Source organism: Lygodium microphyllum, chromosome 26 (genome assembly GCF_053477565.2).
Source record: "Lygodium microphyllum isolate KBCC chromosome 26, Lygodium_microphyllum_v1.1.10, whole genome shotgun sequence".
Lineage (NCBI taxonomy): Eukaryota > Viridiplantae > Streptophyta > Polypodiopsida > Schizaeales > Lygodiaceae > Lygodium > Lygodium microphyllum.
The window spans coordinates 76,070,782-76,097,256 of NC_141160.1; the positions used below are offsets into that span (position 1 = coordinate 76,070,782).

The following is a 26,475-nucleotide window of genomic DNA, read 5'->3' on the forward strand; positions in this document are numbered from 1 at the left end:
CATTATGACTACAAGAACCACCTGATCCTCCCACTATTTTCCGAGAGAGAGAGAGAGAATAGCAATGTCATGTTCCTGAATCAATGCCAATACAAGAAAAAGAAGCTCACTTTATAACTGTCAACCAATATAGCAGTCATGCAGTTGTTTCTTTCTTATTAAATGTGCTTAATCTGCTCCAAAGCAATACAAAGCTGGAGGACAGGCTAGACGTTAATGTCATAAGGTCACTCTCGAACATTAGGTAGAATGGACCTACTGAGACCAAAATTTAGAAAGTCTCTCTTAACATTCAATGCAATATTGCATAGTGATAAAAGGTGCCACAATTTCAACCATGGAAGTCCACTATTCAAGATGCTGTTACATGACTTTGGTTGAGAGAAGCATTTGAGGACAAACTTAAGGCCAACTGCACACCTGCTTCAGGTTGATAAAGAAGGGCTACATATCAAATGCTACAAATGGTTATGTTCTGTACAAAAGTACAGGTGCCAAATTGCTGTTGGAGTAAATAAGGCAGTAGCACCTAAGATCAAAGGTGCTTCTCGTCAAAACTGTACAAATAAAATTTGTATGAAAGTATCAGGATTACAGAAAGTCTCTGAAAGATGTAGGCTCTGTATTTTCTGTGCTGGTACACTGTTGGAAAGTACATATATGTCTGAGAATGGAACCATGCATGAATCAACCCAATTGCAGTTTGCTGCCAAGGTGGCAAACTGCAAGACAATTTTCTTGTTTCCTTGAAACTGGTTGCATAACATATCTCAGTTCTTCAGGGATATCACTTATACTCAACAGTTCCCTTTTTGCAAGTCAAGAAGCAAGGTTGAGTTCTATGCAGTACAATTCACAGCAAGGTTGGCAACTTCTTTTGTAGAAGACTCTGGTTTGACCTCCTATGCATCTGTTTTCAGATTGTAAACGTGAGACAGCCCTAAACAGTACTTAACGGATCTTCTTTTTCTTCCGGGGATGTACAGTTTGCTCTTTCTTATGCCCCTTGTAAGTCTCAATCTCTACTAAATCTGGTTTAGTAGAGCTGTGTTCCTGCAGCAAATCTCCAGCGCTATTTCCTTCTGTGTTCGGAACATTTTCTTCCCATCTGAAGGTCCAACCTGGAAAATCCATCAATTCTTGTGCTTCCATTTTTGAGACACTTGGGAAAAGTGTAGTAGGTATGGATTTGTAAAATGCCAGTGGTACTTGCTTCATTCTCCTGCCAACCTGTAAGAGTGCACAGCCTATGTAAGAGAATTTCCAGCAGCAACAAGTAAGCCAAACCATTCTTGCAATACCTCTTCAGCAAAGATACTGGCATACGATCCTGAGCTGAAATCCTTGATTGCAAGTTCTGTAGTTTTTGCTCTCACAGTCAAATCTGCCTCCAGCGACAACACAAATCTGCATAACGAGTGTAAGAATAAATTCCTTCAGAGACATCACTTCCTGTAAAAAGCCGAAGAAGAAATGCAGGCAACAAATGGTTGGATGATTGAACCGATAAGATCTAGGTAGGTTTCTAACAAATGCCTCTGAACAAATGCCTCTGGGTTGGCAAGAGATCCACTGCCCAATACCAGTAAAATCATTCTTACTCTCCGTAGCTTGAAAGCCTTAATATCACACCATCTCCCGTTCCTAACCTCTCTCTGCATATAGCGGGGCAGTCATCGTGTACTGAAAATGTTTGTATTAGCCCATGTGGGGCAGTCATCGTGTACTGAAAATGTTTGTATTAGCCCATGTGGTATGCCTTTAACTCTGCTGCAGTGCATTTATAAAGGGGAATATGCCATCGCACTTTGGTCCCAAGAACTTCTATTGGCAAAAGCATGTTATGTGTCAAGTCAAAACCTAATGTGCAGATGGCCTGTGGCCACAATTGGTTGGCCAATATCCTTGAATAAGACAGCAAAATATCCAACCAAGAGGGATGCTTCTCTTGGGCTCAAGACTTGTTTTGTAGGAACAGTCAACAGCATTACCAAATTACTTCAAATTGCAATATAATGCAGAGCTTAGATGCTAAGGATATTGGTGTGGAATCCAGCACAGCCAGCAACCAATTACATTTCAGAGCAATCTCTCCAATTCAATCTCTGCTCATTTGAAATATTGTATTCTGCACAAGTCTCATTATTGAGCCAAGTTAAATAGGCAGAAGAAGCTCCGCAATTCAATCTCTCTTCATTGCTTTTGGACAAGCCATTGTTGAGCTAAGTTAAATCAGAACATTTCTTCAGATGTTTGGAGCTTAACTGTAATCCTGTCAACTATTACAATATCCAATCTGCATCTACTGAAAATGGGAACAACTTATGGATAAGAGGGTAATAAAATACCTGGATACCGCTGGACAATAATGGTGGCGAAGTGTGTCCATTTCCCACAATGAGCTTTCTGTTGTTACAAATAATCAATTCACCGAGTCACTTTATGGCATACAGCACTATCAAGTTGGGAATGTCAGCTCCATTTGGCATAAGAATTATCTTGTAATCACATGCATGTTCTTTCTAAACGTACTAAGAGCATTGCATTTGGCTGGATCAGGTTCAGAAAAATCATATGGATCCAGTCCTATTCTTCCTGCAGTTTCGAGCATCCCTGAGCTTCCATCAGCATTAGGCTCCCTCAATTTCTTCTTCAATACATCTGCATTGTAATCAGGCTTACATTCGGCTTCAGCAACCTCACTATCCTGATATTTTCCAAGTACAGCATTGTTCACATTAGCTTCTGTTTCAATAAGCAACGAAAGTATTTCCAGCTCCTAACTCATTTTGGAAGACTGTTGATCGCTTTTCTATAGACTTTAAACTAAGCAAACAAGAAAACCTAACAAATAAATGAACTCCAAACATTACACATCACTCATTGGCAATGCTACCATTAAATTATAACATTCCAAGGATTGTTACTTTGCATACAAGTGATTGCCAGATGCACATGTATTGCATATCATAAATTCCCCATGGAAAGACAACACTAATGATATGGATCCGAATCTGGCATTGGTGTAGCAATGATAAGTACTGGCGGTGTCAGCAGTCAATGCATGGCTGCTTATTCCCCTTAATCACCTTAATAAGAGAACAATCAAAAGAAAGAAGAGGGTTGAGTTGGGTAGTTGTGCACAGGACAGCACTAGGTGGTAAAGGCACACCATACCTCCTGTCTTATAAAGCAGGCAATTTCTTGCCAGAAATTTCCAGCGAATGCAAAACAATGAATGCCAATTCTCCAATGGAGAGATTTTTCACTTAGAATCTACTACTCCCAAATTGACCTCCAATTATCTTAAACTTCTGCAATGTTGACTCAAAAGCTGAGACTCAACCTCAGATAGCAGCAGCAGAGGTAGCGACAGCGGCACAGTGGCAGTGCCCAGGCAGTGGTAGCAGTAACAATAGTAGTGGTGAATGTAGTGGTGGAAGATGTACCCACATAGTGATAATGACGGTGCTTATGGCTTGCATGTACTGACTCTACAACAGAGCAACAAATACTTCCAGAATACAGCTTAACCAGAGAAACAGAGATTTTGAGTCTTACTCCATGTACTAGGCAATTGATAGAAGGATGCCGTCGAAGAAGATTGTGCACAATGGCAATCACAATAAGTGCCCCAGAAGGTGGCGATGTGAGGGCCATCCGACCAAGCTTTTTGGCAAATGCAGCAGCCAGGTAAGCTGGCAAAAGCGGTGACTTCAAGCATGTATCTAGTAACTGTATTAGAACACAAAAGATGAGACAATTCAGGCCCTATTTTAGCTATTTAAATTCAGGTAGCTAAAGCTACAGACCTCCTTAATACCTCAAAAAAGCGCGCTCGGTACTTTGCTAAAAAAATCGAAGGCTCTAGTAGTACATACAGCTTGCTGTAAAACTCTGGGTACTCCAGTCCATATTCAGTTATGAGTAAAAAGAGACCACTTAGAGCCATAACACTTATTACACCTCCTTTATCATAGGATTTGGTCAAAAAGTCACTGTTACAAAATTGAGATACGTTAGGAAATCCCTCCTCACACAGAAAGGCTTAGGTAGTCAATATTTGTCCCCAACCCTCTCCCCCCCCCCCCAAAAAAGAAAAAAGAACAAAGCAAAACAAGAGTACACGAGAGACAATCGAATTGCAATACCTTAGAAGAATAGGATTTGAAATGTTTGGAATAATTTTATTGTGCATGTGTCCCAAGACCTAAAACAGACCACCAAACCACATTATGCTGTCGCCTTCCAATTGGTAAGAGAAATCCATGTCTGCATGAATATGATATCTTTTTTATTTTAAACCTTTTGTACTAGTTTAGGAAGTTACAAGAAAATGCTCCTTTGTGGACAGTTCAATCAAAGAAGAAAATATATAACTTTCCTTATCCACTCTAAAACTAGCATATGCTATTTAGTGTAAAAGAAGACTTATTCCATGATACTTTCCCACGAAAGAATACATTCCATCCCATCATAGTGATACATATAACAACTTCAGCAAAACATCATACCAACCAGTCATGCAACTCCAACCAATTGACTACAGAGAGTTTGGGGATCTAGAACTGCAAATAGATCTTAAATAAATTGGCTGAAGTATAGTGACAAGGAACAGCACCACACATCAGAACATTGCTATTTTTCTGAGAAGACGGAAATCTCATGACTTTCCTTTTGGCTGCTCCTAATAAAAAAAACCACCACTTTTTCACAATTTACAAACAGGACAATTCTGTTTTGACCCAAAGAATGTACAGAAAAGCTGTGCTCTTCTCCTTGTATTATTTGCTTTTGACCATTATGTAGGCCTTAGTATCTAAGGTTATCAAGAGGCTACATGGATAAACTGTTTACTATTCCAATCAGCACTATGAAATCCCAAAACTGGCAGTTTGATGGAACAGGTCACAATGACATCAAGAAGAGAACGGATACTCTAGCCCATCATTTCACCAATCTCTCACAATAGACATGGCCAATTGTAACCCACTGCTCATGTGGCAGAGGTCACAATCCTACTAAGAGCCTCAATTGCATACATGAAAGAACATGCACGCACATGAGACAACAGGCTCAAAGTTGAATGCTAGCTCTCCTGCCCGTCGCATCGCTGTGCCCCTGCCCATCTGTTCGTTGTGCCCCGGCCTGCCCCGTCCCGTCGCTTCGTTGTGCGCCAGCGCCATCGACAGCCACCAGCGCCCATCTTTCTCGCCTTCGCCAGCTCCCTGCACGCCGCCTGCGTCCGCCCTGCCCCCTCCACCTGCGCCTACCTGTTTCCTCCCCCCCCCCATCTTTTCCCCCCCTCCCAACCCCCCGCACCCCGAGTACTGTCTTGCCGGGAGGCCTGGCCCGCTATCAGGCTGCAACACCACCGCCATCCAAAACAGAAACCCCCCCCCCCCCCCCCCTTCGCCATCGACACCCCCCCTTCCCCCTCCAATTGCTCCCTCCCCCTGAAGCAACTCCCCATCCAGTAGCACAGCAACGCGATAGGTAGGTTCTCCCACAAGGGACGCGCAATGGAAACCTATGGTCAGACGCCGGCACTCACCGAGTACCCCCCAGTCGAACACCTTGCGCGTAGTCCTCTCTAAGGAGCAGCTCTTAGCCGTCCGAGCTAAAGAGCTGGAGCTAATGGAAACATCGATTTATGGTCGGGTAGTATGACATTCCCCAGCCAGGGCCCAGCTTCGGGACTGGCTTCACTCCACGCTGCGTATCGGCACAGCGCAGATCATGGAGGCGGTCCTATCGGGCCAAGGGATCTTCATGGTCCACCTCGGCTCGGCAGACGCAGCTCGCGAGCTACTCGCCAACTCACCATATGCATCCATGAAGGGGGTCATATACATGGTCCCTTGGTACAGTGGCTTTACTGTGGAGGCGTTTGCACTCCACAACAAGTTTCTTCGGCACCCGATCACCCTTCTTTTCCCCGGCCTGGCGATTGAGTACCGCCAATTGGTGAAAGACTTTGGGCGGCTCTTCGGCACTGTCCTTCCTGCATCCTTCGCGGATGCAATGACAGCTGTAGGGGTCCCAAAGGTACGGGTGGTAGTGAAAGAGGTCAAGAATATCCCACAGTTCCTAGAGATTGAAGCAGGCAGGTACTCCTTTAGGCAACAAGTCATTGTAACTGGGCAACCAGGGCAGCGCATGCGCTACCATGACTTTGGTTGGGCATCAGGCAGTAGTTTGTACGTGTTTCGGAGCCAAGGCGGCTCCGCCCACAGGTCTGCAGGTGGACGCTGACAGTTTCACACGGGTCCAAAGGCGACAAAGAGGGAGACGGAAGGGGGGAGGCACAACCAGCTCCTCAGACCCAGCCTCGTCAGCAAGGTGCTGGTGGGCGAGCGGCCCCCTCTCGACAAAGCACTCCACAGCCCCCCCTGTCCACCCCACCCGACAAGACCGCAGCCCCCCACTTTCTCCACATGCGCCACAGATTGCCTTGCTTGAGTTCCCACAAGCCTCTCACTCACACACCCCCCCCCCCCCAACATCCCATGCCCCCCCTCCCTCCACTTACCTTGGCCCACAGCCCCCCCTTGCCAAGGCCACCAACCCCCCCCCCCCCCCCACACCCGCTATGCATCTCCAACCATCCCACCATATCTCGATCCTCTTCACCCCCATCACCCCCCCTACCGAGCACCCTCCCCTGATCCGCAACCGGTTCAAGTGAGCCCCCCAGACCCACCCCCCCCCTCCCACAGGAGGTGATGAGCCACACACACCTACCTCCTCTACACACCAACAGTCTCCCCCCGTCCACACAACCACCAGCTCATCTTCCCCTGCCACCCGCCATACTTTCCCTAGATAGGCATAGCTGCTGCCACAAGAGTTCTTCCGTAGTGGCCCATGGTCCTACCTACGAGTTGCAGAGCGCGGAGAGTTCCCACTACCTCTAGAGGTGGGGATCTTCGTGGTTCATAAGTCAAGGAGGAGCAAGGTCCACCTAGTAGCACCACCGGATGGACCAAACTACGCCTTTTTTCTTCAATCATCTTACTCAGAGGAGTGGACGACTACACAAATTGAGGAGGAGTTGAAGAGTCAGGTGGCTGATCACATCTCCCAGTGGATGGGAGATGAAGGATTAGCACTGTTTGCACAACAGTGGCCAGGTTGCATGATGGACATTAACTGGTGGGCTAGCGCCGACATCCCGCACTTGAGCATTATCTTCCGAGCCCCCCAACAGTGGAGAGCGCCGAGGGACATGATCGAGTGGCCCCCGGCACAGGCGGCCCGCTTCTACCAGTGTACAGAGTCGCGTTTTTCAGCATGGCTGATAGATGCATTGATAGTACCACCTGGAGCATCTATCACCCCTATGGTCCGGCCGAGGGCCACCATGGGGGACTGGAGTTCACCATCTAGACCGACGACAAAACGCACTTGTATGCCTCACAGTCTCTCTTCCTCATCTGCAGCATCCACACCGAATAGATGCTTGTTCGGTCAGTCACAAGTTTCCCCATGAGCTTACATCTTGCATCCTGGAATGTGAACAATCTCCACTACAGTGGGGCACGTGGCTTGAGGAAGCTGATTGTTCGGCAAGAGTTGCAGTCTGCCCTTGCCGGACGGATAGACATCTTGCTTCTGTAGGAGCACAAGCTCACCCTCGCCCAGGCTCAACGGGTTGGGAAGGTACTTTCGGGCAGCTCGCATACTTACGGAGAGCACGCCATAGGTGCCCACGGCAAGAGCAGAGGCGTATGCACCTCTATTGGCCCGAGTCTCACCACTTGTGTATGAGACCACGGGACGATAGTGGCAGGAAGGGTGCTATGGATCAGATTGGATATTGGGGACTCGTGTATTGGAGTCCTCAATGTCTATGCCCCTACGAAGGTTAGGGCATGCAGCAGGTTTTGGGTGGAGATTGTAGCTGGACTCCCAGATGTGGACTCCTGGATTGTTGGAGGAGATTTCAACAACCTGGAGGCTTTGGAGGACGAACACGGCAGAGGAAGAAACTACCAGGGCATGGCTGGGGAGGAGCAGGAGGCGTGGGAGGTTTTTTTGCTTGCAGTCGGAGCACATGATGCCTAGAAAGACCCTACCTTCCACATGAGGGAGAGGTCTTTGGACTTCTCCTGGGGATACAGGCGGCTAGGTGGAGCCTTGCTGGAGCGGTTGGAAAGGTTTTATGTGGCAGAGTGGGGAGGCTCTCGTGGAGGCCAGATTGAGTAGTTGGCAAGCACCACGTTATCCGATCACTATCCGGTTCTCCTGGCATTTGATCCCCAGCATCCGCCCTAGATACACGATCCTATCGGATCCCAGACTCGATCTATAGGAGGGTGGAGGTGTCGAGACAAATAGAGCAGATTTGGACCAGAGAGTGGGTCAAGAGTGACAGGATAGCAGAGGACGTTGCAGAGGTCCTAGCCGAGTCAAGCAAAATCTGCCAAGAGGCAGCCGTACAAGCCAGGCAACAGTACTAGGAGGAGAGAGCACTCCGGCGGGACCTTGTAGCCACGCAAAGATTATTGCAGGAGGCACCAGGGGACCCCACCCTCCACGCACAAGAGGAGCGCACACATGCAGCCATTGCTGGCCTAGAGGATAGGCGCTCGGAGTTCTCTTTCTGCTCTTTAGTAGCCTTTTGGGCACGGAAGGGGACACGATGTGCAGGGAGTTCTTCCAGGTGCACCAGCCCCGCACCGCGGGAGAGCAAATACGCAGCCTTAGGGATCAGTATGGGAGGACCCGTTCTAGCCCTGTTGAGGTGATGGAGATTGCCACCGACTATTACACGCACCTCTTCCAGCAGGAGACAGCTTCAACTAGAGGACAGAGATGCAGACAGCAAGTATGGGATCACACCCCGTCCCTCGTCACAGAAGAGATAGGACACGCCCTCCTAGCCCCCTTCACAGAAAAGGAACTAGAGGAGGCTTTCCATACACAAGATGGTCAGAAATGCCCGGGGGAGGATGGCCTCTCTAAGGCTTTCTTCACTACCTACTAGGATGTGGTGAAGGACCCCCTACTGAGGGCTTTCTAGGAGATCTTTACCTCAGGACAGATACCAGGGAGGCTCTCGGCAGGCCTTATCAGTCTTCTCCCCAAAGGGGGAGACCGGTTGGAGCTCTCCCAGTGGAGACCGATCACCTTATTGTCAGTGGCCTATAAGGCTCTGGCAAAGATAATTGATAGGCGATTACGCCATGTGCTTCCAGATATCATTCATGACACACAAATACGCTTTGTCTAGGATAGGAGCATCCTAGACAATGTATTTACATTCTTTGAGGCGATAGAGTGGGCTCAGCATAGTGGGCAGAGATTGGCAGTACTACTCTTGGATTTCGAGAAAGCTTATGACAGGGTGGACTGGGATTTCCTAGAGGGCACCATGGTGAAGTTGGGATTCCCCCACACTTGGATTCGCGGGGTCTCTGGCCTGTACAGATCAGCAACCAGCAGGGTTCTCATAGGCGGAAGGCGAGGGGAGGAGCTTCGGCTTGGAGAGATCAGTCTGACAGGGCTGTCCCCTGGCCCCATACCTGTTCCTACTCTTCGCAGAGGCGATGTCTCACTTCCTCGAGTCACATGTGAGCGGACTATGCGGCCTCCGACTTCCAATGAGAGAGGAGACTGAGTTGCTAGACTCAGAGTACGCAGACGACACAGGCCTCTACATAGAGGACGACGAGGTGAAGCTGGAGAGGATGAGGCTGGCTCTTGATGTGTTCTGCATTGCAACGGGTACGAAAGTCGGTTGGTTTCCTCACAAACCCAGACTCCAGCACAGAGTGCGGCGTCCACTTGGGATTTAGATGGGTGAGCAAAGAGCAGACTGTCCGATACCTAGGATTCCAGGTGGAACTTGACATCACTCCTCCCCAGCAATTTCTTCCTGTCCTAGATTCTATTTGGAGAAAACTGACCTACTGGAGCACGGTTCGCCTCTCACTAGCCAGTCGAGCCCTGGTGGTTAACCAGGTCGTCCTAGTGACGGCCTGGTACATTGCCTTGTGTTGGTACTTCTCATCGTGCGTAGGCCAACTTCGCCGCCTAGTGCGGAATTTCCTTTGGTTTGGGTCTGATGGCTCCAAAGACTCCAAGGCCAAGGTGGCGTGGGCGACCATCATACGACATCGATCAGAGGGAGGGCTTGGGATCATAGACCCAAAATATCAGAGTATGGCCCACTTGGGCAAGCTAATTGTCCGCGGTCTCACACGATGCGGACAGACCTAGAAGATCTTACTGCAGGAGGGCCTTCAAGACTGTTAACCGAGGCTTAGCGGTGAGTGGAGACCGTCCCTGAAACTATCTTTACTTCAGCCCAGATCACCCCCCCAAATCACCTCTCCCATGGAGCCTACTCTGCGTGTGGCAGGGCCTCCATAAGGCCCTAATCCAAAGCCCCCCAAGTTGCCAGGAGGAAATAGACCGTCAGCCGGTGATCTGGAACCTCCAAGTCAAAGATAGGGAAGGGGCACAGATAGGTAAGCGCCCCCATATCCAGTGGGCTGGGTGGGAGCCCGGCCCGGCTCGTTCCATCAGGACATGGCGGGAGGTGTACAAGATGGCGGACGAGGAGGTGTTGCAGCAAGTATCAGGGTGCACAAGAGGAGTGGAGTTGGGGAGAAGAGAGATAGACGTAGCAATACCTCCGGAGTGGCTTGCCCCCGCGATACGAGAGCCGATAGAGACTGAGGAGGTATAGGCAACTAGGTTCTCTCCAGCAGGCATCCCTCTTCAGGTGGTAGGTAGAGTGGGTGGCGCCACCCAGAGGAGGACCTTTGCCATTCAGGAGGGGGGACGTCAGAGAGCAAAAGGATGAGGGGATTGCCACCCTTTCATGAAGGAGGATTCGGGTGGTAGGTCTTCAGGGGAAGACTTGGCAACTAGACCCCTATGTTTTCTAGAAGGAGCTCAAGGAGTGGCGCCTTTGGATCTGGGAGGGTAGACCACTTGATGTGCTGGAGTGGGATCCAGGAGAGTGGCTATGGCCGGTCCCCTACGGTCGCCAAAAAGCCACCCAAGTTCCTAGAGTTTACCGCCAGGATTGGCACACATGTATTGATGCAGGAGGATATGGACTGGGCGCCATCACGGAGCCGGCACTGGGCAGAGCATAGCATCACGGAGCCCTTCCGACGAACCTTCTAGCGCCGCCTATGGGATAGCTGGAGGCCGAGGAGGGTGTCGTATTTTTTATGGCTGGTGGCACATGGAGGCTTAGTAGTGGGAAGCTGACTTGCCCAGATGCAGAAGGAGGGAGGTTGTAAGCGCTGCACACAGCAGCCTCTAGAAACCCCAAAGCACTGCCTTTGGTCTTGTGAGGAGGCGCAGCTCGTGTGGAGAGGAGCATGTCATATCCTTCGACGTATAGCGCCCAGCCTTGGGTGTATTTCATGGGAAGCTTTCTATTGGCAGGCAGTCAGCCAAGGCCGTCACCTTTTGTATGAGACCGGGATGCAGGACACGATATTCATGATCGAGGCAGGGTCATGCGCAGTGGTCCGTCTAGAGGCTTTGCCCATCTGCCACGTACTGGAGCCCACAGCAGACCACTCGGAGATATGGAAGATCATAGGGAGTCTTACTAGATGACATATTTGAAAGATGCGATGCCAGGTGGCTTTCGGCGGAGATAGACTTTCAGCACTTGTGACCTTAGCAGAGCTATGGACCTCCATCATCTATTCCCTCCGCGGCCGATGGAATCAGGTGTAGGGCGAGTCCAAGGCTCATCAGGAGCTCCGTGGTCACTTCATGCGTACTTGGGGCGGCCAGGGCCTGTTCTTTGTGATGCAAGCAGGCAGCCCCTTTTGGCGATATACCCCCCCCCCCCCCCCCCCAAATGGCTTTTTGCCCCCATCCGCCCTAGACCGCCTTGAGAGGCTTGTATACATGATGTATTGGTGACTTTGCATCAGCTCCAGTTACCCTGTTGAGCATGAGCACTCTGTTGTAATCAGTTTTTTTGAGTAATATAATCAGCCACATTTTACTTGCAAAAAAAAAAAAAAAGACAACAGGCTCAGAATGGAAAAAGATAGTGTTCATCATGCTGTACACTAATCTGAAACAGCTCTCACATGCGAAATTTTTCTTTCAGCTGTGTAAACACAGCTTTGGGTGGTAACTCAGATCAGTCTAAGCTGCTAAATCATTGAATCACATCATCTCCAATAAAATGCCTGGAAAAATGCAATAATTTCATATACAGGAACAAAGCATATCACTCTTCTCGTGAGAGTGTACATCATCATCAATTGAAATACTCACCAAAACTACTACTGGACTGCGGGGACTCCTAATCTAACCTAATATGCCAATAGCTCCTGAGCTGCTAGAGTCCTTGAAGTGGTTAGAACTAATCCTGAAACTAAACTTGGACTGTTGGAACTGGACTAGTAGCGGAAAATACACAACTCAATCTAAAAGTCTAGGTTTGCAGAATCATCTCCTCCTAATGACCATTTGCTGTTCATTTAGCAACAGGAAACTCTGGAGACTACAGCACTTGAGGCTGCTAGTCTGTTTGGATTGACAAGAAACTCAGTTGCAGAACAGAAGATCATAGAACAAAAAGGAAAGAAACAGAACATATGAGACAGAATTTCAGAAGTAAAAAAGAAATGAACCAGAGCTGATCAGCTTGTAGGATTCAGAATATTTATCCAGTTAAGCAATTTTAAGCCACAGGAGAGTATGAAATCGGTCCACAGAAAAATTCAATGGCAAATGTGTTCACTGTGAGGATACACTGGTGTCTGCAGAGAAAACAAAGTGTATCAACACAAGTCATGACTAACACGCAGTGAACTTAGACAAGAATGCAAACAAAGAAGAATGCTGTAATGAGGGATGAGATATGAGTGTGCACTCAAGGAGCAGAGGCTGTCCAACAGCCATTCTATCACATGGGAGAAGTAAACCACCAAAGTTGATGCAGAATCTCAAGCAGACCACTCTGGCAACAGCGTAGACAAAGGGGACTGTCAACCGCAGCAGGTTCAGAAAGGCTGGATATAGAAAATGGCTGAAGGTGACACAGCAGCAGGCTGTAAGTTGAAACACCAAAATATCTGGGGCTGAGGATGGCGAAATTCAACTGTGTGCAGCCTGGTGACAGCTTCTAATGGATGTAGCAGCAACAGGATGACAAGACACAGCTAGTAGGGGTGCTGCATATGTAGATGCAGGTTGCAAGGTGCATGGGAGCAGGCAACAGCACTAGGTAATGGTCAAGAACTGGGCAGCAGCCTGTAGGAGGAACAGCAGCTGGCAGAGGATGTGTAGGCAGCAGGCAACAGCTCCAGATGACAGGGCAGCAGCTCCAAAAGGCTGGGTGGCAGCCTGCAGCAATGGGCTGCAGCCTCCCAAGGTAGGGAGGTAGCATCCAAGGGCAGGGCAGCAGCCAAGAAGGGGAGGATGAGATGAAGATGATGAAGAGAGTGATGGAAGGAAGAGCTAGCACAGGGGATGGAATGAAGGATCAACGAATGAAAATGGCAATGCAACTTAGTCCTCCTTTTATAGAACATGTTGAGGAATATAGGACATTTAAGTGGTAATTTTAGGTAGCTCAACATCCAGCCCCCATCTCAAGAAAAGGAAAAGAACAAAAAATTGAATGCAAGACATCTGACAAGCATCTGGGACAGTAGTGACAAACTGATACAATGATTTCATCCATTTCCATGTAGTCAACTTATTAACATAGGTATGTCATTCCCCTATCCTATAAAGAAGTTGTGGGACATATCCTTCTGATGAGAACTTAAGCTGTTCCCCAAAGGACCTATTAAATGAATGTTCACTGGGAAAATCTAACCACCATCAAATGGAGAATCAAAATAAACAGCCATCCAAAAGGGGAAACCTTCCTCAAAGCTAGCAGCATACTAAGCTAACAGCCATATGGAGAAAAATAGACAGATCCTGCTTCTTGAACGCACCTTTTCATAGATCCTTCCAGGTAATGGAAGACGAAGCAAGGTAAGCCATGCTTTAGTGACTTTTGACTTCAACTTCCTTAGATCCTTCTGCAGCAGGGACTAATGTTCAATAAACAAGAAAATGATATGTAGCTGCAGTTACAGATCCACACATGATATAAAATTGAGACCAAAACAGCCCTGCTTGCCTTCCTAGTAGTATCAACACTTTTGGGTTTACCAACTTCAGCTGCAGCACTGGGCCTCTCATCACCTGCAGTTTGAAACAGAGACTACATGTTACTGAATACACACTTTAATTTCTTAATGTTTGAATGAACCGTTCACCTAGCAAATCAGGGGCAGCTACATATTACTGGAATACAATACTTACAACAGTACTTTGACAACTATAACCAACATGGGTTGTTATATTAAGGATCTTAAGACATTTCTAGTAAGCATCTTAAGACTTTTCTAGTCATGTAGGAGTTCTGAGTCAACATTATAAAATCTGAGGGAACAAGATCTAATCAAACTTGAACACCAAAATAGTACTGTTAATCCACAATCCACCTGGATTAAATAGCCAGAAGCAAACATAGAACCACCATTTTTGCATTGGCATTGATTTGGCTATAATTGAGATTAACAAGTATAATAGAAGCAAATTATTCTAGTGTTTACCATTCAAAGTCCCTTTACTCCTATTCTCAAGATCATAAGGATCTCAAGGCTTTTCTAGTGGTGTAAGAGTCCTGGCCCCTGGTTTGATATTGTAAAACCTAAGGTAAATAGATCTGCTCAACTTGAACACCAAAATGGTAATGCTAATCCAAGGTCCACCTGGATTAGATAGCTAGAAACAAACTTGCAATAACCAGTTTGATTGCATTGGCAATGATTTGGTGATGAATGAGATCAACTTATATATTATATATATAAGAACCAACTTATTTTGAACTTACCATTTAAAGTCCCTTTACTCCAGCTCTCAAGTTCCGCATTTTCATTCTTGCCACTCTTTTTGGGGATGCTCAAGCAAGCAAGAATGTCGTAAACGTTGCACAGAATCAACTCCAAACTACTGGAATATTTCAAAAGTCCACAAGTTGAGTATATTTCAACTGCTTCACATCAGAAGTAGTGAACATAACCAATATACATCTGATAAACAAATCACATTTTTCTTGTCCTTGAAGCCTGTGAAGTCCCTTTTTTCATTCATTCAAATGAAGAACAAATGTACCTTTTGTCTACTGTACCACTATCATTTAGAATTGTTCCTCCATCTATACAGCCAAGAAAAATCTCAAGATTAGCCATGCCATGCTATGCAAATGCAAGGTTCTTATGAAAACTATATGGCAACTATAAGAAGGTAGAGGACCTTTGTCTTGGAGCCCACATCCTTCAACTGCTACTTTTTCCAAGTTGGCACAAGTGTAACAGCTGAAAGATATAGTCCTTAACAGTTAGTTTGAAATAAAGAAACACTGCCTAAAGTTCAACAGAGATTAAACAGCTAGAGAGAGATGTGTCATGTAGAAAGAACAAACAAGCATTTAAATCCTTACCACACATCAAAATACTTCAAATAATGTGCAACAAAATGCTCAATGATGTTGCTCTTCGACTCTTGAAGCACCTGCATTCAACAATGTTATAAATTAAGGATATAGTCTATTCATCAAGCTAGAACAGGGAAAGTAGGTCATAGAGATGCATAAGACTTATCCAGGTTTGTTAAAGCAAAGAACCTAACATTCTCCTCTTTCCATTGGTTTTGCAAACTAAAAAGATGGTGTTCATCTTGCAGACTAAAAGATAGTCAGTTAACAATGAGGACAGGTATGAATATGATTCAGGTTCACATATAGTCAACCTGGGCAGAGAAGTTTGGATCTCATGGATGCTTATCAGACATTAATCTAAAAAGCAGTTTTCTAGATATTATCACTGAATGTATTTGGACCATATTGGGAGTTTAAAGTAGATCTCATGCCTCAGTGAAGTTCTCACAATTAGGCTTGTTTTGAACTGAATTCAACTTTAAGACATTATTGTATTTTCCTATGTGAAGCTGGGGTAACCATCCTGTATTGTACAGAAAATCTGAACATTTTTATCTTCTAAATCAATAGTTCAGTTGAAAAGGTTGAGACCATGTAAGGATTTGTCACTTGAATGAGAAATGGACTTGATGATTTAATTGAAGTCAACCAAGATGTTGATTATAATGAACTTTAATTTTGGTACCCCTAGCCCTTGGCATGGTGACTGTTGCATCATCAATAAAGGATTTGACACGGGGCATGTAGTGCACGAGTGTGCAAGCTATATGGTAGAAGGACATGGCAAATGGAACAAGGTGCAATGTGAAACTTTCACTAAATTGAAAGTTTGCACCTTAGAATTGACGATTATTCAAGATTTCACCCAATAAGCAGCTCGCTCAAGTTGTAAAGCAAGACCGATGCTTAAGTTCCGCTCAACGAGCAGGTCATTCATGATCAATCAGCACCCAGCCATAATAACTAGCCCTTAATCAAAATTCAAATGTTTTGATTAAGAAGCAACTAATGACTCATTTAGAAAGTTGAATAGGCTAGTTGGGATCTCTTTCTTTCTCATTTAAACAACCCAAGTTTGGAGACATCCATTATTCTCTTCTTTGTTACAAAAATTGCAGGTTTCAGCCATGAAGCATGAGCTGATAACGTGTATGGAGTCAAGACAGCAATCAATCTCCTCTCTACATGGGGAATCAAGGCAGCTCTACAACTCTATTTACAGCACATATTGCTGCTGTTTTTTAATCTAATTATCATCACACATGTTATTACAGCATGTTGGGAATAAAGGGCCATGGGCCACCGTGCCTTTTATATGTGCTCAAGTGTGAACACACCCTTAGCAATAACTATCACAAAAACCTAAGAGAAGTACAACTCTTTGTACCCACGCATCGCGCATCTCTCTCTCTCTCTCTCTCTCTCTCTCTCTCTCTCTCTCTCTTCCTAAAAGGTAATTGTATTAATTACGAAAAAAAGGTACAAGTTTACATGATTACAAGATACACGAGGGCTCTAAGCCAACGTGTGGAAAATCCCACTACGAAGCCAGGAAAAAGTTACACAAGTCATGGCAAAGACGCAGAGGAAATTGCCTTATGCCAGGGAAGTAAGTCCTCCCGAGGGAGCAAGTCCGAGTGCCGAATGAGATCTATCTCCCAATGCAAGAGACCTTTAAGCCTCGCAATGTGTCTCAGTACATCAGCCGCCAAATCAAAAAGAAAGGCATTCCGAGTGGTCCAATTGTGCTAGCATCCCCAATATCGAAAAAAGTGGAATAAAATCTTCATATGTAACTGTGGTGTGGGGTATTTTGGGCGCACAAAAACCCAATCGAAAGGGGTTAGTGAGAACCCCACCACCACACGCCAAACCCGTGACAAGAGCCACCAGATATTCTTAGCGAGCGGGCAAGAAATAAATCAATGTCGGGCCGATTCCACAGTAGTGGTGCAGAAGAAACAATTGCCGTTCGAGATTCCCCGCTTGGAACGGCCCGAGGCAAGAGAAAGACCACCAATCATCACCCCCCAAAGAAAGACCTTACATTTGAAAGGTGTCTTATTCAACCAACCCTCCATCACAGTTGCCTTCCACCATGACTGAGATTTCCTCAATCCCCATACAGTATTAGCTTTGACACCCAGCCATTGATGATCTTTAATCAGAAGATGATACACCTGATTAGCAGAGGCCTTTTCCAGACTCGACCGACCTGCAAGGGCCCAGTCCTGCCAAGGACGATCCACAGCAAGGGCAGGAAAGGGTTGCCTGCTCTGAAGCACTAACAGAAGCTATTCCCATAAATCACGGTATCCACGCGGGGTTCTGAAAAGCCTCCTGGCAGAACGAAACGATGTGAGGACATTACGACTTGCAAGGGTGGCATCCGCAACTGAAGTCACACCCCAACGGGCCATGCGATTGAATTTTGTTCTGAGCTCATGTTTGTCTTCCCATGAAAGTAATCTCGAGACTACGAACAATTCCAGTTGAAAAGAGTTAGTATGAAAGCGGTCCTCCGCTGGATGCCAACGTGCTTTTTGGAGCACCACTTTCTAGGAGCCAACCAAATGCAGTAACAGAGAGGAGGACGGATTGGAAAACCGAGAGTTTGCATTAAGAACATGCCACCAGGAGCTCCGAAGTTGGGTATTGCCATGCCGAAGCCCGATGTCCTCAAGAAAATAACGGGCTATAATGGCCCACGGGTGATGATCCACACACATGGCGCGAAAGATAGACCAACGAAGTGCCAACATATGAGTTTCGGCATCCAAAATAGCTCCACCACCCAGGCGTTTGGGGGTACATGTATGTGACCACGAAATCCACGAAATACCTGCGTGCAATGAATCCTTCTTCCATAACATGAAACGAATGGGACGAGTGAGAGCCTTCAAAGTAGTAGGAGTCCACGGCAGCAATGGCAAGAAATATGTGAGCATTGGCAGCATAATTGTCTGAGCCACTTTGAGGCGGACATGGAAGGGCCACGCTTGCGACTTCCAATACATAAACTTAGCTGCCAATTTCCGTGAAATCCACTCCAGTAGCTGCTTTGGCCGAACATCAACACCCAACGGGTACCCAAGATGCTTGACAATGGAACCACGGGGAACCACCTGACCCTGCTAGCCCAATGATTGTAAATCAGACTCCGTGCAACTGAGAATGGCTGATTTGAAGGCATTGATACGAAGACCAGAAGCATGACCAAAGAGCGTCCAAACATCTAATGCCTTGCAAATGTTGTCCTTGTCCACACGTAAAATCATAAAGCTATCATCAGCCAAAGATTGGCTAATGAAGTGCTGTTCCAAAGGAAGAGACAAGCTGGCCAGCTGAGTAGAAGCTGCCATTGAAGATAACATTGAAAGAACTGGGTGGGTCGCCAGGGCAAAGAAGAGAGGACTCAAAGGGCAACCCTGTCTCACCGAACCTGCAAGAACAAATGGCTCTGTAACCCCACCATTGAGCATAACTCGCGAAGAAGCCACAACACTAATGGTGTAGATCAAGCGGGACATCCGATTACCAAAACCCATAGCAGACATAAGTTTTGCAATGAACGACCAATCTAAATAGTCAAAAGCCTTTTCCGGATCCAATTGAATCAATACCACTTCCTGACTGAAATGCCTTGTGTAGTCAATAGCCATTTGCACATTTAAGATATTATACAGAATGTTGCGGCCCTTAATGAAACCATATTGAAAGAGGATGCACAATAGCTGGAAGGTGCTTGTGGAGCCGATTCGCCAGCACTTTGGAAAAGATTTTATACATCGAACCCATCAAAGAAATTAGTCTCCAATGTTGCAACATTGACGGTAAAAGAACCTTTTGAAGCAGTTTGATAAGGCCTTCTTTCCATGAGGAAGGCATGACCCCTGTTTCCTAAACCTACTAAAACATAGCCGCCAATGGCTTCACCAGTTGGGTAGCCGAGCTCTCAAAGAATTCATTGGTGAGACCATCCCAACCACGACTTTTATCCTTAGGCAGGTGTAACAAAACATCCATAAGCTCCTTCTCTCAAATATCTGCCTCCAAAGTAGTTTGCATATCAAGTGGAACCGGATGGTGGACCAAATCATAGAAGACAAAGCGTGCATGCGTAACCTGGTCAGAAGGCGACGGAGAAGAACCAAAAAGATCCAGAAAATTATTTATGCACATATTGACAATGGTTTGCGGATCAATGATCATTCGACCTTCTGAATCCTGGAGTCTAGTCATATTTTCTCGAGCCGGAGAAACATGCAAGGCGCGAAAGAACTTATGCGTCTGACAAGCACTATCTTGCAAATTGTCAGTCAAGTTGTGCAGTTTGGCCTGCTGATAAGATTTCAACTGAAATTCTTTAATAAGATCAGCCACACGCATCGCTAGTGACAGCAGAAATTCATCATGTGGGGTGTCAACCAGCAGCGAACGAACCAAAGCCAGTAAGTCCTCCGCTACGTGTCGACGCCTCCGACAAATAAAGGTATGATGGATCCCATACTACCGAGCAACCCGCTGCACATTAGAGAGTAGTCTTTCAAAGGAAGTCGAGCCCTCAGAGGCGAATTCCAATAAAAACCTCTCGATCAATTGCTACATATAGCCCTGAAAGATTGGATGCTTCAAATAAGACGAGTTGAAACGTAAAGGAAGTCCATCCAGCAACTGCATAAAAGGTGCAATGGGTTGGGCAAGTATCTCAAGCTGGAGAGGGAAATGGTCCAACAAGGCATATTGCTGCAAGACTGTCATTTCCAGCATCTCAGGAAGAAAATCATCATCCTGCATGATATACATTCGGTCCAGCCGCGACCATGTAGTTGCATATTGTGCGGAATGAAAAGTAAACCCTGTAGAAGAAGGGTGGAGCCAAGACCACAGATCTTGCTTAAGTACCTCAAGAGCAAAGCATTCCACACCCAGCTTTCCGGAGCATCCATCACCGAATGCCCTAAAGTGGACTGAGAAGAGTCAACACACATATTGAAATCCCCCATCAAAAAACCCCTTCTGCCAAGTGACATGGAGGCCTGCAAAGTCTTCCAAAGATCTCGTCGGGATGAAGGGTCATTCGGAGCATAGAGGCCCAGCAACCATAAGATCTCTCCTTCAAATAAAACTTCGATTACCACAAAGCGGCCCTGTACATCATTTTTAATAAGAACAGGCTGGTATTTCTCATGGACAATCATAAGCACACCAGAATAGTACATAGCATGTGTCCCTGCATAAAACAAACGAAACCCATGGCAATCCACAACTTTTCCTGCTTCACCGTGGCTCTTGTGCTCAACCGCACACAAGACATCCCACTGATTCTCATGCAAGACAGTCCACATGGCATGTTGCTTATGGCAAGAACAAATTCCTCGCACATTCCACGTGGCTATTTTCATATATCTTCAAAAAGGAAATCAAGAACGAGGCACCGCTTGCCTCGATTTAACTTTTTCTGCTAGAATGTCAAGGACACCTTCATCCAGAAAATCAGCTAACACTGCAAAAGAATTCTGACGGCCCGCTTTAGAGGTAGATGGAATATCCACTGCTTTGGGAGTGGAACGGGGATAACGACGATCCCAGGGTGTAATCACATTACCTCTAGTATCAAACGCCAACTTAGCAGGTGGGCCCTTTGGATCATCTGTATATACTTTCCTCGTAGACTGATTACGAGGAGCAGAAGGAACCCTAGTACGTGCAGCATGCTGTGAAGAGACCATTTCTTTCATGCGCATATATGTGCGCACGGAATCCTGTGAAACATTAGGCTCAGAATCCATCAGGCCAGCATCCAACTTTTTACCTTTTTTGGGACGTGCCTCTAGCCAGTCATTGCTACAGGAATCTAAACCTAGGACTTGTTGTTTACCTTTATCCAAAATATTAGGTGGCTTGATGGCCTCCTGTGACGATGCATCAAGCACCATGTCCTCCATAAGCAGCACAACATGCGCATCATCCGAAGACGGTTGCCTCTCTGGGCATTCGGCCATAAAATGCCCCAATTTTCCACACGAAAAGCAGTGTCTTGCAAAGTTGCCCCATTTCAAGCGAAAGTGCAAAGGATGCATGCCAGAGCAATTAAGGCGAAGCCAGGCAGGCCTTTTCCTGGCAGTGTTCCATAACAAACACAAACGGTTTCGATTCATGGCCCTTAGGCTTGGGGGAACCAACACCGTTCCCACAATAGCCATGGCATCCTTTAACAATGGCCAATAGACAGCCGGACAATTTTCCACTTCAACCCACACCGAGCATTCACGTTGAAGCAAGCGCTGAAAATCTGCCATAGGGCGCCATGGCACAACATGGACCAAGCGGCGATCAAAGAACAATGGCAATTTGGACAGGAGCTCCGTCCAATGCTTCTCCGATTTCAACAGCACCTCATAGAAGCCTCGAGGCCCAACAAAGATCTCCTCAAGACACTCTCCTTGTAGTAAATGGTGCAGCCACTGGCGAATATGGGAAAGCACTGGGATCCTACCAGTGAAGAATAGTATAACCGCACGGTCATAAAATACCGAAAAAGAGCGCAAGACAGTTTTCAAGTCCAACGTGGCTTCCAGAACTTCTTCAGTTCCCGAGTCAGAAAAAGCTTCATGATTATGCTGGACATAATCGCTAAGCAGAGTATTGGCAAACTCTAGCAAGTGCTCCCAGTCAATCTCCTTCGAATCCACAGAATCAGAGACAACCTGCGCACAGGAGCATGTTCCTGATGACCCATTGTCTCTTCGGAAGTATGCTTGGAGCGTTTGCCGGCAGGCGGAAAGTCAGAACCAGGAGGCATCTCCTCTGTACAAGGAACCATATCCTCCGGTTCCTCTGTATCAGAATCTGGACCGAGGGCTGCCACGGTCTGGTCGATAAAAGCCATATCCATCCCAGCCATGCTTCTGTCCTCTCTCTCTATTTCTCACTCTCTTGCTCTCTCACTGGCGCTCTCTCTCTCTCTCTCTCTCTCTCTCTCTCTCTCTCTCTCTCTCTCTCTCTCTCTCTCTCTCTCTCTCTCTCTCTCTCTCTCTCTCTCTCCCCCTCTATGTGTGTGTGTGTGTGTGTGTACAGGAGCTGATCAGCTCTCTAATCTGCGCAGAGTTGCAGACACGTGCTGCCAGGTTAGGGCTCCCAAGCTCTGTCACGACCCAGCAAGATGCACAAGGCAGCCACCCACGGGCAGACGGCGTGCAGATGGCTGACAGGGCAGCAAACGAAATGTACCTAATTCTGCAAACGCCGTGGCTTGTCAAACTGTCCTGTGGAACCCGTCCGCTCTATGGACGTTCATCGCTCCCTACGCTGAGCCCCAGTGGTCACGAAATACAAGCGAAAGTGAAGCAGACTGCAAGCGGCGCTTGTAGACAGGGCAGCAGGTCAAAATACGGGCGAAAGTGAAGCAAACTGCAGGCAACGCCTGCAAACAGGGCAACAGGTCGAAAGAAGACGGGCACGAGGTGGACGATGAAGCAAACGGAAGCGCGCGCAGGTCAAAGGTCACCCACAAAACCAGAATCGCGTCGCAAGGTCAGGGGGCACCAGATCCGCCATCGCCCGCCTCTCCCTCTCTCTCTCTCTCTCTCTCTCTCTCTCTCTCTCTCTCTCTCTCCGCCATTGCCATTGCTGAACATTGAACCTTCACTACACATAGGTCACCACAAACTGGTATCAAGGCTGAAGGCCATCCTGACCGAGCTTCCAAAGCTTGTCCATGTTGGGTGTAAAGGCCCCTTACACTCTCTCGTGTATATATTACTTTACACATGTGAACTCACCTAAGCAGGTGTAAGTGTATCATACCCTAAGTAAAAATACATCCTTTTATTCTTTGTGTGTACCACACTGGTATACACCTATCCATCGACTCTCACTCTCATACTCACTGTTTAGCACCTCAATTGACGTGTGTGCTCTCTCTACTTTTGCTCGTACTCATCAAACTGGTAACATGTTGCACTGGCCACAAGATTCAAGTCAATGGAACAACAGTCGTCAGGCCCAAGTAGCACGCTAGCACCACAGGACCAGACAAGAGGCAGCAAATGGGCTACGGGGCTGCGGCAGATAGGCGACCAGTCAACAAGACCTCATTGAGCACGTGGGGCTGGGGCTGACGGCACACGGCCAGGCGAACGAGCCCTCCATGCAGCAACCAGCACGCGGCGTGTCGAGCAACAAGTTGACAGGGGCCAAGCGGCTGATGGACAGCACGTGTCGAACTAATGGACAGGTCAACGAGGGCCAGACAGGAGACGGGGATAGGTCAACTACCCTTTTTTTTAAATCAAGAATTTTTAGTTTTTCTTCTTGCTCTACCAGGCATTCACACGCATAAGCACAGAACATAAATCTGTGTAAATTTGCTCCTTGAAATTTGGAGCTTTTCCCAGATTTGGTGCCGGACACATACTTCAATGACTCTTGACCCATAAATTGCAGACATTGAGTGCATGGGCCTCAGAAATTTTAGGGATTTTCAAGTGTAAGTGAAATTTTGCTCGACTGAGTCAATTTCTTTGAAATTTGTGTACTCTTGGATCCCAAAATTGGGGCTTTTGCAGAATTCGCAAAATTTTTGCAGCATTTGCCCGCATTTGATGCTCGAGAACATGTATTGATGCAATTGGGGCAATTTTATTGTTAAAATTTTGGTGCTTTCCACATTGGTGATGCATTTTGAGTTGATTTGAGGCTGGACAGTGAAATTTGCAGCAAATTCATTGCTAAGTGGGAGAAATTTGAGCTTTGGATGCTTCAAATGTTGTAAAAGGGCAACTTCTCTTGGTATATGTATTTTTGAATGCTCACTATACAATGAAACAGTGGTAAATACAGCATTTGGGTTATTGCTTTTGGGCATTATGGTGATGTATTACTGAAGTGGGAACCGTCATTAATGCAAATATATCAAATTCGATTCATGAATATACTGTAATCAGTACTTGAGACTGAAATTGCAGCTAAACATTTGCTTCTTGGACACCTTGGAAGTACAAGTGTGTGTACTTGCTGTTACATTCAACAACCTTGCTGCTGGCTAAGGACATTCAACCCTTTATTGCAATTTTTTATTACTAAAGATGGCAGGCAGTGCATCTACATCTGACACAAAGAATCTCTTTGAGGTTCGTAAATTCAATGGCAATGGCTTTGATCTTTGGAAAGATCATATGCAGGGCATACTCTTTCTAAAGGATTGTGATGATGCTTTGGCAAAACATAACCATGTTGCTTTGCCAAATGAGGATTGGGCCAAAATGAATAAAAATGCCATTACTTACATTAAAAAGGCAGTCACAACTAATATCTTGGTTGATATAAAGGGGCTTGATACTGCCTATGTAGTTTGGGAGAAACTCAAGGCTAGTTATGAGAATACAACTCGTATCAATTTGAAGCTTGATGAGTCTAAGCCTGTCTCAGAGCATTTGAATGCTTTCACTCGTATTTTGAGTCGATTACAAGATGCAGGCTTGCCAACTTTTGATCCTAAATTGAGAGCTATCTTCTTACTCATGACCTTGCCTGATTCATGGGAAGCATTGGTTGTGTCATTGAGCAATAGCCCCAACTTGACATTTTGATGGTGTGCACAGTTCTATTCTCAATGAAGAGATTAGACGCAAGGCAAGTGGGAAAAACAGTGGATTAGCCTACAATGTAAGAGGAAGAACTGAAAAAAAATCTAATGCTGCAAATAAGAACAAAAATCGCAATAAAAGCAAGGAAAAACAGCAAGATGTAACTTGTTATCAATGTGGTCGCAAAGGGTATAAAAAGCCCAATTGCAAGTACTTTAAAAAGGAACAAGAACACAAGAAGCAAGAAGCAAGCTAACGCAAAAAATGCAAAAAGAATAAAAAGGATGGCAGCTCTACCCCTGAAGAGACAAAAAAAGTAAATGTGATATCTAGTGTGGTTATTAAGGAGATAGAAGAGGATAAAGATGTTGACTTGCTAGTTGTATTTTCAAATTCACATACTATGACAGTGAAGGATATGTATATCACTAAAAAGGATGTGATAGATACCTTGTTGTCAACTCACGATGATTTGTCACAGTCGTGGATTATTGACAGTGGTGCTTCATTTCATGTAACTCCATCTTTGGAGTGTTTTTGTTATTATGCAAAAGGTAATCTTAGAAAAGTCTGCCTTGGCAACAATCATGCATGTGATATTGAAGGAATGGACACCATACACCTAGCTCTTGAAAATGGTCAAGAATTGATCCTTCATGATGTTAAGTATGTACCTGGCATCAAGAAGAGCTTGCTTTCTATTGAACAGCTAGATAGCAAAGATTACTTCACTATTTTTTATGGTGGAATGTAAAAGATACAGAAAGGGTCTATGCTAGTCACTAGAGGTGATATATTATCTCTACTACAAGGCACTTCCTAGAAAGTTTGTTGCAATTGTTGAAGTACAATCATACATGGAGTTATGGCACAAGCATCTTGGACACATGAGCCAAAAGGGTTTGCAAGCACTTTCTTCCCTTGGAAGAGTTGATGTGAAAAACTCATACCTTGACTTTTGTGATGACTGTGCTTTAAGTAAGCATATAAAGAGTCCATACTCTCATGGAGCCTCAAGGAAGGCATGTATCTTGGATTTGGTCCATTCTCATGTATGCACTGTGCTAATAAAAACTCATAGTGGTTTCCGTTATTTTGTGTCTTTTATTGATGACCATTCTAAAAAGTTATGTGTTTACTTACTTAAGCAGAAAAGTGAGGCATTAGATGCTTTTAAAAGGTTTTTTGTATTTGTTGGTACTCAAAAGGGTTTAAAATTAAAATGCATAAGAACAGATAACAAGGAAGAGTATGTATCTAAAGAATTCAATAAATTTTGTGATGCCAATCAGATTAAAAGGGAGCTTGCAGCTCCTTATAATCCGTTATCTAATGGTGTGGCTGAGCAAATGAATCGCACGTTATGTGAGAAGATGGCAATACATGTTGTCC

General features: G+C 45.9%; 1 protein-coding gene across 1 annotated transcript in view; it reads right to left on the reverse strand.

The window, feature by feature from the left end:
• Window positions 1-221: 221 nt before the first annotated feature.
• The window catches only part of EMB2762 (CCAAT-binding factor), a 48,959-nt gene continuing 22,705 nt past the window's right edge, over window positions 222-26,475 (reverse strand). Inside the window, exons 3-15 of the mRNA XM_087667978.1 lie at window positions 15,497-15,567; window positions 15,310-15,371; window positions 15,169-15,211; window positions 14,888-15,006; window positions 14,129-14,193; window positions 13,941-14,027; window positions 4,152-4,210; window positions 3,824-3,998; window positions 3,562-3,735; window positions 2,533-2,707; window positions 2,349-2,406; window positions 1,302-1,407; window positions 222-1,230 (exon numbers count right to left, since the gene is read on the reverse strand). Of these exons, the coding sequence (XP_087524104.1) occupies window positions 952-1,230; window positions 1,302-1,407; window positions 2,349-2,406; window positions 2,533-2,707; window positions 3,562-3,735; window positions 3,824-3,998; window positions 4,152-4,210; window positions 13,941-14,027; window positions 14,129-14,193; window positions 14,888-15,006; window positions 15,169-15,211; window positions 15,310-15,371; window positions 15,497-15,567 (1,473 nt within the window). The 3' untranslated portion in view covers window positions 222-951. The remainder of the gene's footprint in view (window positions 1,231-1,301; window positions 1,408-2,348; window positions 2,407-2,532; window positions 2,708-3,561; window positions 3,736-3,823; window positions 3,999-4,151; window positions 4,211-13,940; window positions 14,028-14,128; window positions 14,194-14,887; window positions 15,007-15,168; window positions 15,212-15,309; window positions 15,372-15,496; window positions 15,568-26,475) is intronic.